This window comes from Muscardinus avellanarius, assembly GCF_963383645.1.
Source record: "Muscardinus avellanarius genome assembly, chromosome: X".
NCBI lineage: Eukaryota > Metazoa > Chordata > Mammalia > Rodentia > Gliridae > Muscardinus > Muscardinus avellanarius.
Window position 1 is genome coordinate 107,083,145 of NC_137792.1, and position 15,721 is coordinate 107,098,865.

The 15,721-nt window shown below is 36.1% G+C and overlaps 1 protein-coding gene across 2 annotated transcripts in view; it reads right to left on the reverse strand.

The window, feature by feature from the left end:
- Positions 1-15,721, reverse strand: part of OPHN1 (oligophrenin 1) — a gene marked incomplete at both ends in the record, with an annotated part of 391,547 nt that overhangs the window by 68,012 nt on the left and 307,814 nt on the right. For both annotated transcript variants that reach the window (XM_080718711.1, XM_080718710.1), the window contains 2 exons: positions 11,701-11,806; positions 12,952-13,010. In XM_080718711.1, the coding sequence (XP_080574837.1) occupies positions 11,701-11,806; positions 12,952-13,010 (165 nt within the window). The remainder of the gene's footprint in view (positions 1-11,700; positions 11,807-12,951; positions 13,011-15,721) is intronic.

Consider the following 15,721-nt stretch of genomic DNA (forward strand, 5'->3'; position numbering starts at 1 on the left):
TGGCACCCCCCATGGTCTAAAGCAGCCTCGATTGACTCCCTGGGTCTGAGACTCTGACATACAACCCAGTACAGGAGCAGTGGGGACTGAGATACCACAAACTCGAGATCCAGAGCACCTTAAGGGAAGTCGTAGTGACCCAAGGGAAGAACCCAGAGAAGGCACAAACTTCCAAAATCATGGGAAAGAGGAATAACAATGGAGCAATGAATGCCCACAACCTCACAATATCAGAACCTGATAAAACAGAAATTCAGAGATTTCTAGAAGATCAAGTCAGGAAAATAACTGCAGAAATAATAGAGGTGTTTCGAAAAGAATTCAGAGAGAGAGCCAAAGAGAGATAAAGGATGCAATTAATGAAGTAAAGGCCTCAATTCAAAGTACAAACAACCGACTAGACCACATGGAGAATAGAATCTTGATCTTAGAAGATCATTCCAAAAATGAACGCATAGTTTCTAATTTAGAAAAAAAAATCAGACAGCAGGAATCTGACATTGAAGAAATATGGGCCCATTTTAAGAGAGCTAACCTAAGAATAATTGAAATAGAAGAGGGAAAAGAAAGTGAAACCAAAGGGATCGACAATCTCTTCAAGGAAGTAATAGAAGAAAATTTTCCAAACATAAAGCAAGAGGTCGATACACAGGTCCAGGAAACTTATAGAACTCCCTTTAGACAAGATCGGAGAAGAGGATCCCCACGCCACATAATTGTCAAAATGACCAATGTGGAAGCCAAGCAGAGAATCTTAAAGGCAACAAAAACAAAGGGCCAAGTGACATTCAGAGGCAAACCAATTATAATAACTCCAGACTTCCCAAACCAAGTCATGAGAGCCAGAAGGGCTTGGAGTAACATATTCCAAACTCTGAAAGAAAACAACTTCCAGCCAAAAATTTCCTACCCAGCAAAACTTTCTATCAAATCAGATGGGGAAATAAAAAACTTCCACGACAAACAGAAACTGAAGGAATTTATATCTTCAAAACCAGCGCTAGAGAAAATACTCAAAGAGATTAACTACAAAGAAGAAATAGGTAACACACACTAGAACCAGAGAAAGAAGATTTTCCATCCAACAGTCAACTAAGATTGGTTATCTGTGGAGATTCATTATGTTAGTCTTTTACCTATCTCTAAATTGTATTGTTTGCTTTTATTGTTGGTAATTTTTAGGATTTCTAGTTGGAATACTAATATACCTTCAGATATAGTATTTGGAAATATTTTATCCCATTCTATCAGTAATTTTTAACTCTTTTTACATTGTCTTTGGATATACAATATGTTTTTATTTTTTAGGGAGTTTGTTTACCCTTTTGTTGCCTGTGCCATTGAAATCATATCCAAGAAATCACTGGCAATTTCAATGTTGTGAGGTTTTATGACCCAGATTTTCTTCTAAAAGTTTATAGTCTTAAGATTTATATTTAGGTCTTTTATATATTTTGAGTTAATATTTGTATATGGTGTTAGGTAAGGGTCCAATTTTATTCTTTTTCATGTAATTATTATTTTTCAACAATATTAAGTTAAAAGATAATTATTTCCTCCACCAAATGTTTGTGGAAACCTTGTCAAAAATAACTTGACCATATATGGAAGAATTTATTTCTAGGCTTTTTATTTTACTCCAGTAATTTATATATCTGCCTTTATAGCAGTACTACACTGTTTCAATTATTGTAGCTTTATATGGTTTGAAATCAGAAAATATACATATTCTAGCTTTGTTCTTTTTCGAGATCGTTTTGGGTATCTAGAGTCCATATTCCATATTAGGATAGATTTTTTGTGAAAAATAAATAAATAAATAAATATATGATAGTTTCACCTTAAAAAATAAAAAGAAAGAAATATTCTCTGGTAAGAAAGAAAGCAAAAAGAAATATTGAAATGTTATCTTTAAGTCATCAAAAGCTTGGTATCAGACAAATGAAACTGTTATATGAGATTATCAACGTTAATATTGGATAAATTGCTATAATACTAGATGTCAACCACTAAGGAGGGATGGGGAGGGAACGGGGTGAGGATCAGATGGGGGCTGACTGGGCGATGTGTATATGTATGTCTACAAAAGTATTATTTTTATCCCATTATGATGTATGAATACACTGCACCAATAAAAAACTTAAAGAAAAAGAATGTGGGGAAATATAAACCCTAATACACTGTTGATGAGACTGCAAAGTAGTATAGCTGCTTTGGAAGTCACTGTAGAGGTTTCTCAGAAGATTGGGAATGGAAATACCACATGACCCAGTGATATTACTCCTGGGCATCTTCTCAACAGAAATAAAATCAGAACATTATAATCATACTTGCATAGCGATGTTCAAAGCAGCACAATTTACAATAGTCAAATTATGAAACTAACCTAGGTGCCCGTCAATGGATGAATTAGTCAAAACTTTGGTATAAACACACAATAAAATTTTACTCAGCCATGAAAAAGAACAAAATCATACCATTTGCAGGAAAATGTACAGATCTTGAGAATATTATATTGAGTATAGACAATCCCCAAAATGAGTAGATATATGTCCTCTTTTATATGTGGATGTTAGAGAGATATTCAGATAAAAGGGCAACATCAGAAAGATGAGCAGAGACTCCAGAGAGTGTGATTGAGAGGGATTAGTAATGGGGAGATGAAATAATAAAGAATGTAACAATAGAAATAATGCTATGAATGTATACAGAATTACCAATTCCAATTGCAAAGACTTGTGGGATGAGGGTGATGGTGATACCCAGTGGGAAGGGTTCCATAAGATGAATGCATGCATTTTTCTGACACTGTACCCTAATATAATGTAAAATCAAAATGCACCAAATTAAAAAATGAAAAAAATGGAATAGAGAATAATTAATTAGGTAGAAGTTTGTAATAGGATAGGAAAGCAAGCTGAAATTATCTTGTCAACATAAACTAGAGAAAATTGGTACAACTTCAATATTAAAATTTAAAGCAAAGTAATGGAGCTGAGGATGGTGCTTCATGCCTATAATCCCAGTATTTGGGAGGCTGAGACAGAAGGATTTCAGGTTTGTGGCCAGCCACATTAACTTATCAAGATCCTCAGCAACCTAGTGAGACTCTGTTTCAAAGTAAAAAATAAAATAAAAAAGGATTAGGGGTGTGCCCTATGCTTCAATCCCCAGTACCCAACCCTCCATAAAATTCTGGATAGCTGAGAGGGGTGGGAAATGAAATATGCCTGGTGAGAAGTGCCCCACTTCGATAAGCAGACATTCTCTAGACTTCCATTATGCCACTGCTACAGAATTCAAATGTCCATGCTGCCTACAGCTTAGCCAGAAATGTGTGGGACAAAAATTGATAGAAGTAATCAGATTTTATTCAAAGGTAGCCCTGAAGAAAAAAGTGGAGGCTTCTTTTGTCCCAAATTTCCATCTAAGGGGATTCAGTGCATGAAAGATTGTTTTTATTTTTATTTTTTGGTACTAGGGATTATACCTAGGAGGGGTGTTACCTCCAAGATACACCCCCAGTCCTTTAAAGTTTTTATTTTAAAACAGAGTTGCTAAGAGTCTCGCTAAATTGCTGAGGTCATTCTTGAATCTACATTCCTCCTGTCAGCCTTTCAAGTACTGGAATGACAGGGGTGTATCACCATACCTGACCATGAAGGTCTGTTATAGGATAGAGAGGGTGATATGGAGAGACAGTGAACAGGAAATCTACATGCTGGGTGGGATCTTTGGCATCCAGCAATGTGTCATCTCTCCTCTTCTCTGGTAGGAAGAGAGTAGTGGATTTCAACCTCCTGTGGCTATTAACTAAAACCTAAGGAAGGGCTTCTCTCAATCAGAAAGGAATAGGGAAGGCCTGCCTTATGAACCTGGCAAGACTTTGTTCCAAAATAAAATAGGACTGGGAGTATAGCTCAAAGGTAGAAGGAATGCCTTGGGTTCAATCCCCAGTATCAAAATTTTTTTTTAAATCAAAGAACAATAATGGAAGGGAGAATGACGCAGTGTCACAAATGAGCAGTCCCACATCAGCCCCTCTTGACCCAGGGCCCTTTACCACTGAGCTATATTCTCAACCATTTTATTTATTTCTTAATTTTTTTATTTTTTTATTTCCACACATATTTTAGCATAATCTTGAAAAAGGGTCTCACTAGGTCAAAAAGACTGGCCTCAATCTTGTGATCTTCCTGTCTCAAACGTCCCAGTAGCTGGGATTGCAGACCTGCACCACTGTGTCTGACAACAGTGCCCTTTTAAAAAACAGACATCTTTGGTTTCCTCCACTGGTGTTAATATTATCTGTAATTTACTTTAAATGCTTCAACATAGTGAGTGCAATGTCCTGAACTTCATCAACGCCATCATTTATAACAAGACCATTATTTTATGTACCATTAAGAAGGAAAAATAATTTCATTGTCAAATCATCATGCAATATTTTAAAGACATTTTAAGTAGAAAATGAACTAAACAATGAACATAATTTAACTGAAATGACTAGAATATGAGCAGCTATTACTAAGTTCATGCATGCAGGGACTATGATAATTACATCAAAATGGCTGACAACAGTGATTTTAAGAAAACACTGAATCTAAAATGCTTTCAGAAATCAGATGACAATTTAAAAAGAGGAAAGTGCCCTTAGAACTGAGGAAATTTGGTACAGATCTTTACTGACTTGCATGTATAGTCTAGGAGAGTTTATTTACAACTGTAGTATGCTAATCATGAATGCATATTTACATACTCTTAGGATGACTAATTACTATGTAAAAGACTGATTAGAAGCCAGATGGGACATTAATTATTTTAGCTAACTTCATTTCTAATTGACACTAAAGGTTTTGTTAGATTGTAAGATGATAGATTGTAAGAATGATTTCTCATTGCCTAAATGTATTCAAGATATATGGACTGAACCAGGCATGGTGGTACACACATGTAATCTCAGCCACTTGGAAGGCTGAACCGGGAGGGTCTCAAGCTTGAGGCCAGTCTTGGCAGCACAGAATAATGTATGATCCTTTACTAGACTATTATTTAAGATCAACATTTATAATGGGTACTTTTGGAGTGAATCATGGGAGTGCCAATATGATCTGGAAAGATGGACATTGTTGAACTAAAAAGGATTAGATGAAAGATACCATAATCTAGTTTTAGTTAAAAATACAAATATTCACATATGCATAAACACATATTCACACATACACACTAAAAGGTGCAGAAGGATATGTACTATATTATCAATAGTGATTATTTAATGCTGGGAGTAAAAAATTTTTGTTGTTTCTGTTATTGCATTTCTGTGTTCCCTAATTTTTACAATGCACACTAGTGCTTCCAAAAGAACAAAATTATATTATAAAAATAAAAAGAATCCAATAAGTCTAATAGCCCACAAATTTCAGGATGGAAGCCTAGTTCTAAAATTGCGAAGGAGTCTTGCATTTGTACACTAGACCATGACATTTTATCGCCTGACTCCTTTTGTCACTATAATTATTATCTCGTCTGCCTCGAGTGAAACTTTCATGAAATATGCTATCAGAGCATCTGAAAGGATGGAGAAATGGGACTTCATTGAATTTCTAGAACAGGCTGTACAACTCTTTGTATTGGCTTGCTGATAAATACATGTTTGAATGGCAGAATTAGGCATGAGGCTTGCTTCCATTGTAATATTCCACTGGAAGAGCGATTACAGAGGAGGTGATCCTTACTATTTCCTATCTCTGACTAATGGAAGATACAGGTACCAAAAAGAACTGGATAATTGGAAATCCAAAATTGGTAAGGTCAGTTTGTTTCTGTCTGTTATGAACAGCCTAGAAAACAGGCTAACAGCGAGAACACAAAGACATGGATATCATCATATAGATTATGAAAGGAGCAGTTGGCAGGCAAGATAATTATGTGCATTTTAAAGTGCATGAATTTTCTTCATCTCCTGTATAAATTAATAGAGCAATCCTTATTTTTAAATTACATTTTCCCCACCACTTTGGATTATAAGGGTTTTCAAACAAAAAAATTGAAAGAGTGGTACTATAAACAGACTGTCTATACCTAGATTTAAGAATTAACATGTTGCCACCTTTGCTTTATAGTCCTCTGTATATTTTTGAAAGGTGATTGATTGTTTTAACCCTATATATGTCAGAATTCTTCTTAAAATATCATATTTTCTTACAAAACCATAGCAATATTTTCACATCTAATAATGTTTACAGTAACTTTGTAAATTTTTTTTGTGGTACTGGGGTTCCTGGAAACCCTTCTACCTCCGGGCTACACTCCCAGACCTATTTTATATTTTTTTAAAATTTGGAAACAGGGTATCTTAAGCCAGCTCAGCTGGCTTTGAACCTGCAGGATCCTCTGCCTCCTAAGCGTGGGGATTACAAGCCTGCGCCACCACGCCCAGCTTAATTTTGTATTATTTAAATTCTGTTCCATATGCAATTTTTTTCAAATATCACAGGAAAAAGTCTTTCATAGCTGAGTTTTTCAAATCTGGGTTTGCTCATTTTACTTTATTTATTTATTTTGTGGTATTGGGGATTAAAATTGGGGCATTCTGCCTTCAAGATACACCCCCAGTCCTTTTGAATAAGGGCCTTGCTAATTGCCAAGGCTGGTATTGAACCTGCAATCCTCCTGTCTCAGTCTCCCAATTATTGGGATTATAGGTGTTTATCACCATGCCTGGTTTACTTGTTTCCTTAGTCTCAGTGTGAAACAATATACCTACTTCTTTTTCCCAGGATACTGACTTTTTGGGGAAGTCCAAGCCAGTGTTCTCATAAAATGTCAACATTCTTTGGCTTGCTACACCATTTATTTCCTGTACACTTGGAAGGCTTAATTTGAATACATTTCTTTGAAAAACTGTTCCATAGCTCATGCTTTGTATTTTTTAATTTAACTTTATTTTTTGGTACACTATAGTTTCATATCATAATGTAGATCATATTGACAGTGGCATACATTCACATTCACTGGTGCCCTCCTGCAATGCTTTATATTTTTACTACATTGAATTAGGATGCACATTAGGTCAGTTGTACCATTATCAGTGGGGTCTGTCACATAGCTTCACTGAAAAAAAATCATTTGTAACTCTAAGTAATCTGTGGGCAATATACTCAAATTATGTGAATACCAGTTTTTAAATATTATTTAACCTAATGGTTTTGATCAATCCCTAAAACAGGGTGTGAGGTAGTAAAGTAGTGACTTTTCTATCTTTCTAACTACTTTTATTAGGTGGTGTTCTCCCATATTAAAGAATTTTGTTTTCTTTATCCTATGAGTTTTTGTTTATCCGATGTGTTCTAATAAAATACTGATGTTCCTGTTATCCTAAATGTCATCAGTGTTGGCCTTTCAAGTAGGTTCTTGTGTCTTTTTGGCTGTTTCAACTCTGCCTTGATTTGTAGTACAATTTATCTATTTGTATTGGATATAATTTCTTTTTATTCCCCTAGACCTGGAATCAGCCATTTCTCTAAGCACCCCTGGTTCCTTTGGAAACCAAATGCTATTTAGAAACAAAAAGCTGGGCACTATGTGTATTTATTGCCTTTGGGTAGAATCATTTCCGGAACTGGTTCAGTGAACAGAGGTTTTCATTTGTCATTTTATTTTTAAATCATGAACTCATCACTGACATCTCCAGTTGAACTTTAACATTGTAGATTTTTTCCATACTTTTAAACTTTGTTTTCTTTGCATCATAAATCTTGGCTGCTGATAACACAAATGCACTTACTCTATGTTCTGTCCTTGTAAGATGTGCATGTGTGTGTTTGTGTGTGTGTGTGTGTGTGTGTGTGTGTGTGTGTTTCAAATCACTACTAATAACCCTAATGGATGTTACTTAAAAATTCTTTGTAGCTCTTCTTATTTTTATATCTCATTACAGATGAGTCAGAGGACTGTATTGAAAAGTTAGTTGAAATGAATGCTTTATTTGTGTAATTATGTGTTCAAGTTGATAAACATTTAGATTTATTTTCTCTTTTGGTGTTCAATTTTATGTTTTATACTAATTCAGATTTTTAGATTTAATGTTAATTTTTGGATGTGTAATACATTATTATGGTTTAAAAGTCAAAACTATGTAAAGAGGAGAACTTATAAGAATCTAGCTGTGTACTCTATTCCTTCTACATTATTTACCACCTATCTCCTATACAATAATTCTTGTTATAATTTTTCTTTTAAAATTATGAGATATTTCACATACTACAAAATTCCCCCCTTTAAGAGGTATTAGTCAATGGTTTTAAGTAAATTCACAAACTGGGGGAACTGCCACCAGTACCTAAATCCAGGACTTTGTTAATCTAAACAGAAACTCGACACCCATTGTCAGTCACTCCTCATCCTCACAGCCCCCTTCCCAGCCCCTGTCAACCACTGATCTATTTTATGTCTATATACATTTAACATTTTTATGAATGAAGTCATATATAGTCTTTTGTGTCTTTTTCACTTAGCATGTTTTCAAGGTTCATCCATACTCTTGTTTCAATACTTCATTCCTTTTGACAGCCAAATAATATTTCACTAGACAAACATTTTGTTTACCCATTAATCAACTGAAAGCCATTTGGGTGATTTCTACCTTTGGACAACTATGAATAATATTTCTATGAACATCTGTATACAAGTTTTTGTGTGGACATACGTTTTCATTTATCTTGAGTATATACCTAGGCAGGGAATTCCTAGGTCACATGATATAGCTACATTTAACTTTTGGAGTGGAGTCTTTAGTTTCTATCATATTATGCTCCATTTGTTAAAAATAAGAAAATATGTGTTTATACTTAAGTATTTTTATTTTTCTCTTTTGTCTCACAAAAAAACAACATACTATATAACTTATTTTATGCTTGGTTTTATTCTTGTTTTTTTTTTTTTTGTTTTGTTTTACAGTCCTGAAATTTTAAATGTAGCCTAGAAACCACTACAAAAATGAAGTCCATAGAGGCCTTTCTCATTCTACCTTTTATAACTGCATGATATAACATGATTGAATATTTACCCAACAAATCCCTATTTTTGAACATATGTAGTATTCAGTCTTTTTTTAATTGTGCTGTAATGACAGACCTTGTATGTTGCTTTGAATTTGTGAAGGTATTTTTAGATGCCTAAAAGCAGGATTGTTAGATCAAAGGATAATCAAATACACAACTTTGTTAGATGTTGCCAAATCCCCCCTCGAATCAGTACCATAGTGTATCAGAGTATCTGTTTTTTCATAGTTTCATCAACATAGAATGCTTATTGGAATTTGCTATTAAGTGGTGGCTTAGTGTAAGTTTATTTTCCATTTTTATCAGTAACAAGTGAGCTTGAGGATGTTTTTCATATGTTCAAGGACACCTGTCTTTCTATTTCTGTGATTTGTCTGTCCTTGCCCCCTTTTGTTTTAGGGATTCTGAGTACCAAGAGATCTTTGAAGTAAGCCAAATGGCTAGCCTCTGGGTGGGCCGAGGGCGACACCCAGACACTCATTGACAACACAGGCATTCTCATGAGTCCTTGGCTCTTGTCACAAGTCAAGACTCTCAGAAAGTTGTAGCTGAAAGAGATCAATCTCACTCACATGTAAAGAAAGGAAAGAGGGTTGTACAGGGTGGGATCAAGAAGGAAACACACCATACGTGGTGTGAATGTATGTTTGTATCCCTTTGAATCTCACTGGGATTTATTATTACAATGCATCAATAAAAGCATAAAAATATTATATGATTTCATCCGTTCATGTTATAAATAAAAAAAACAGAGGCTCAAAATACAGAGGCTCAAAATGTGGGAGTAACTTTCTGTAGGTATCTCTTTCAAGACTTTCTAATAACAAGTGAAAGACAGACCCAGAACTTAATCTCAAAATTTCTTTTACCAAGGCAACTTCAAATTACCACGCAAATGGTTTCTTTGCTTATTTGTGTACTTTTACTGACATTACCACAAACCACTTTTTGGAGAGAAAATGCCCTTTAATGTTCTCTATTAAGTTAAACTGCAAACATTGGCAATAAGTATAAAAGCTATCCTCTTGTTAATTCTCCTTATTATCTATATTGGTGTCTGTAACACTTATTTGCTATAGACATGTTTTAGAAAGCCTTAAAAAGTCAGAAGAAATGAGAATTGGATCAAACCATTGATGATATCCAACATCATAGGAAAAGCTGAGAGCCAGATAGACAGAGTGCCCAGTTTTCATATGGGGGAAGGTTGACAGGTTCAGTAGCCCGGCATCTCACCTTCACTAAGGGTCTCAGTTTTAGGCACTAGAAATCCTCTCCAAATAAGATTTAAATCTCATTAATATATTTTTGAGTGTGTGGACAGCATTATTTGTTAAATATATGCATTTGAAATATATTATTATTTTTCTTAGCTTATTTTCACATTAGCAGGAGAGGCCTTGACAGTGACCTGCCTATGAAGTAGACTTACAGCAAAACTGAAACTAGAACCCAAGTTTTATAACTCCTGCACAGAATGCTTTCTGCCTTTGGGAAGGAGGAATACTGGAGACTGAACCCAGGGACATGCTATCTCCAAGTTACACCTTCAGCCCTTTTTAATTTTTTACTTTGAAAAAGGGTCTTGCTAAGTGTTTTGGCTGTTCTTGAACCTGAGCTTCTCCTGTCTCACCCTCTCAAGTGCTGGGGTTACAGGTGTGTGCCACCACACCCAGCTTCTGTATTATTCATTCATTTATTCATTCGTTCACTTATTTAGCCAGGTGAATTCACCTTTTTAACTTTTTTATCAGTGCATTGTAGTCATATATCTTAATGGGATAAAAGATGGTGGAGACCTACATGCACACATCACCCAATTATCTCTTACCCAATCCCTCCCAATTCCCTCCCCATCTCTCCTTCCCATGCTTGGCTTGGTGACTGACTAAATCATTCTGGCCAGGAAGCATTCCACGGGGCACATGTGCCCCTGTCACCCATCTATCTTGGGGCCTGTCACTAGACCTATAATGCTGTTCTTATTGCCTGCCACACATGGGTAAGAAGTTAATGAGGATCTTAAAAACTCCCATTTGGTGAGAGCTACTATATGTCATATGCTTTACCTGTGTTTGTTCTTTTTCTGTTTTCCTTGTGGTACTGGAGATTGAACCCAGAGGTACTCTTACCACTGAAGTATCTCCTCCTAGTTCTTCTTATTTGCGTATGCTGGCCTTAAACCTGTACCCTCCCGCTTTAGCCTCTTTAGTAGCTGGGATTATGGGTACACAACTCCATGCCCAGACACCTGTGTTCATTCTAATCCATACAACATTCCTGAATAGTAGGCATTATTATGCTCATTTTACATATGGCCTGAGGTTCGTAGCAGCTACAGCTAAATAAGTTGTATAGATGGAATCCAAAACCAGGTTCATCTGACAGAAAAGCCTGTGCCTAGGCCAACTCTAACTTAGTGCTGTGCTTCAAGTATGACAAGCCAGCTGCAAGATGATTCTGAGAGGATATATACAGAGATCAAGGCAAATCACTTTCCTAACAGAGCACTTAGCCTACCCAGGAAACAGTCTGGAGCTGGGGCTTAATCAGCTAAGAGGCAGTTTTCCTGAAACCCTACTAAATGTTCCAGTTGTACCTCCAATATGAACTCTTTTTGGAAACTCTGATTACTTACTTGACCAAGTGTCTTATCAGAAGTTCCAGCATCTCACGGTTCTTTTCTGGTAGTTTATATACCAGGGAGTGAATAGCTCCCAGCCGGTAATCCAGGTTATCAGATTCTGTCAGAGAGAATGGTAAGAGAGATGGTTCAGCTTTCTTGGCAATTGGATTGAATAAACTCTCATAAGCACACGGACACACAAAGACACACAGACACACACACACACACACACACACATGCAGAAGAGACACAGAGATAGTATAAAAGATTAAGAGATAGAGATAAATAGTCACAGAGATACAATGACAAAGAGAGACCAAGAAACAAAGAGACAGAGAGAAAGACACACAGAATAAAAAAGCAACGAGAAAAGATCAAAAGAAACAACGAAATATGCTTGGAAGAATGAGGAAAATAAAATAAAAAGTGAAGCAATGACAAGACTGTCTCAAAGGCAGTCAGAATTCTGGCCACATCAGCAAAGTCTAAAATCCCACATGTAACTTCTGGTTGCACACCTTTCCTACCTACCTACCCTGTGCTACTAGAAGGTACAATGCTGCCTCTGGAATCTTGTGAAAATCATTGAGAGCCCAGAAGCACAGACTGATGAAAGACCCATTAAGAGGTCATGTTCCCTAAATACTCATCCTGCATACCACAGAGGGCACGATACAGGCTGAGAATCATGTCCAGGTAGGTAAAACAGTCATAAGGTAATTTCAACCAAAAAAAAAAAAAAACAAAAAACTTAACGCTTCTGCCACTGCCAACCTTTAGGACAATTTTACATGTCCTGTTCCCAATGTACCGCTCCATCCTCACCCTCACTTGTCTCATTGAGAAAATATGATGTTAGGGCTACTGATCAGGAGCAAAGATTCTCAACACAATTGAAAAGCATTTGAAAGAGTCAAGTACTAAAGGAAGCTGAAAGGGCAGCTTTAATGTAAGTATTTACTGTACCTTGGTAATGTGATACAGTTCTCTTTTTCTGATGCAAGAGGCAATGAATAAGTATATCAAACACTTTATACCTATCCCATACCTCAAGACACTCAATTTTCCCTTATGCACTCAACACTGATTTATGAAAAATCATACAACTCTTGAGTTAGCAAGCAAGAATATTCTCACTTGGCAGAGGACTAAATCCATGTATATGATATTGGTTTATCTCCATCAAGCAGTTTTCTAGACTCATTGCTATAAACCTTCCAAGAAACCAGGACAAAACAATTAATAAGTAACATAAATACTTACTGGCAGCAGAGACCAGCTCTTTGTGAAGCCTATAGGTCATGACAGGTTCAGAAAGATTCCTGAAATCAATGAAGAGTGTAAATTCCTTGCAAGGGGGTAGCCAAACCTTGGATTTTCACCTCTGTGGGCAATGAAGCTGAAGTTTCCAAGCCCCACTGCTTAGTGTGATTGCATACACTTTCCTTTTCACCTAAAACTTTATTAGGAGAATATAAGTTGCTAGTAATTCAACAGATGACATGCACAAGTCTGAGGCTTTTAGTAAGTTTTCCAGGTAGCTCCCTGAAATGAAAGCAAATGCAAACCTGCCCTACAAAGTTCTAAAATAACCCCACTCTGAATGTTATCATGAAATAGTCCCTTACAATTTGACAAGTCCATAGACCTTCCGGTGCTTTGCATCTGATCCTTCCAATGATCCCATATAGTGGAGTAGTTTTCAAATACCAGTTTAAGGCCGGGCGTGGTGGTGCACGCTTGTAATCCCCGCGCTTGGGAGGCGGAGACAGGAGGATTGTGCAGGTTCAAAGCCAGCCGTGCTGGCGTAAGAGACCCTGTTTCAAAAATATAAAATAGGTCTGGGAGTATAGCTCAGAGGTAGAAGGGCTTCCAGGAAACCCAGTATCACAAAAAAAAATCCCCACTTTTTAAATAATATAAGAAAATGAGGCTCAAGTCTCCTCCATTTAGTAAAAAAAAAAAAAAAAAAAAAAAAAAGACCTAGTACCTATTTGTACCTGATATTGTACCAGCTATTGTGGATTTAGAGATGAATAAAAAATAGTCCAAATCTCCAAAAAGGTAACAGTTTAGTTGAGGAGAGGGTCATATATAAAAGTTTGAATACAATGGGAAGAGTACACACAAAAAAGTTATGTAGTAAGTGGCTTAGAGGAAGAAAGGAATTGATATAATAATAGCAATTGTTTTACTAAGTGACTTACATACTCATTTAAACCTTATGATAATCTGAGATAGGTATTACAATTATCTACATCTTAAAGATAAGAAAACTGAGGCCCACAGAAGTTAAAGAACTCTTCCAAGATTATACAGCTAATAAACCATAGAACCTGGTAATCTAACTCCACAATCCACATTTTTACATTCTTAATCACTATGGCACATAACTTGCCATTGTTATTATAGTAATCTATGAGACAGGTAATTAAGATCTAAATAGAAATAGTGGGAATAGCAGATACAAAAAAAGGTGAGAAAGGTGGTTTGAAAGATATTAAAGACAGAAATCCTTCACTGATTGGGTATGAGAGAGAGAGAGAGAGAGAGAGAGAGAGAGAGAGAGAGAGAGAGAGAGAGAGAGAGAGAGAGAAGTAATCTGGTTTGAGTGAGTGGCTAGAATAGGAATTTATTAAGAGGGAGTAGAAATGATAAACCTGAGTGCAATAAGGTTAGCCAGGGGGATGAGTTTATATCATTTGCAGGAAAATGAATGGGACTAGAGAACATCACGCTAAGTGAAATCAAAAATACTGAGAAAATCAAAGGTCACAAGTTTTCTCTCATAAATGAAAGCTAGAAAGAAAATAGAAAAGGAAAGATATTTCATAAAATAAGAAGAGAGACTACTACAAGAGGGGAAGGGGATTATAGAAGGGGAAAGGAAGGGGGAAATGAGGCTCAAGGAAGGAAACAGACCAAATAATATCATGTTTGTATACAATATATCACTCATAATTACACTGGTATATATGTGGAGAGAGGAGGGAGAGGATGTAGAGTGCTGTGGAAAACATATCCATAGATGTGTGAACATATGAACTTACGGAGTCACATCATGAGTCACAACTACAATACACAAATAAAAATGTTAATAAAAATAAATAAATAAAACTATTAAGTTTATAAACAAAGTAACTAGATGCAGAGCTCTATTAGATTTAAGAAGCAGATTTGGAAATAACTAAAGCAGTGGTTAAAACCATTAAAACCTGCTGCAGGAGAGATGGCAAGTGACAGCTAGACAGCTGTACCAGGTCCTCTGACATTTGTCCAGCATATTATATAAAACTGATATGAAGAGCCGGGCGCGGTGGCACACGCTTGTAATCCCAGCGCTTGGGAGGCTGAGACAGGAGGATTGCACAGGTTCAAAGCCAGCCTCAGCTACTGAGTGAGGCTCTTAGCAACTTAGTGAGACCCTGTTTCCAAATAAAATATAAAATAATAGGTCTGGGAGTATAGCCTGGAGGTAGGAAGCCCCTGGGTTCCACACCCAGTACCACAAAAATTATATGAAATTAAACTGTTGATAAAAGTATGAAAAATTGAGGTATATCATACAAAAGTCTATACTTCCCAACTCTGTTGAAAGATGGAAAGATCTGGCTCCATTAGGTTCACATGATTGTTTGTGGAAATAAGGAACACTGCTGTTTATATATAAAGGGATTACCGTGCAATCAAAGGATCAATATGAAACATGTTTCATATAAAAATAGAATATTTCACTCATTTTTATTTTCTGACCCCAGAAGACATTTGAAATTTCCATCCGTCTTGTAGAGTAGAAAGAAAAGAAAGCCTTGGGAAATTTCAGGTAGAATTTCCATAGACGAGGCAGCCAAAATGGTCAAAAAGGAAAAATCAAAGCAAATAATACAGTAAAATCAAAAGGATGAGACAGTCTCAAGGAGGGCTTGTTAAGAGCTTCACACACTACAGAAATAAAGTAAGGTAAAAACTGACAATTGTCCTTTGTGGGCACCATTGATGGAATCACTGATGACCTTAACAAGAGCAGCTTCAG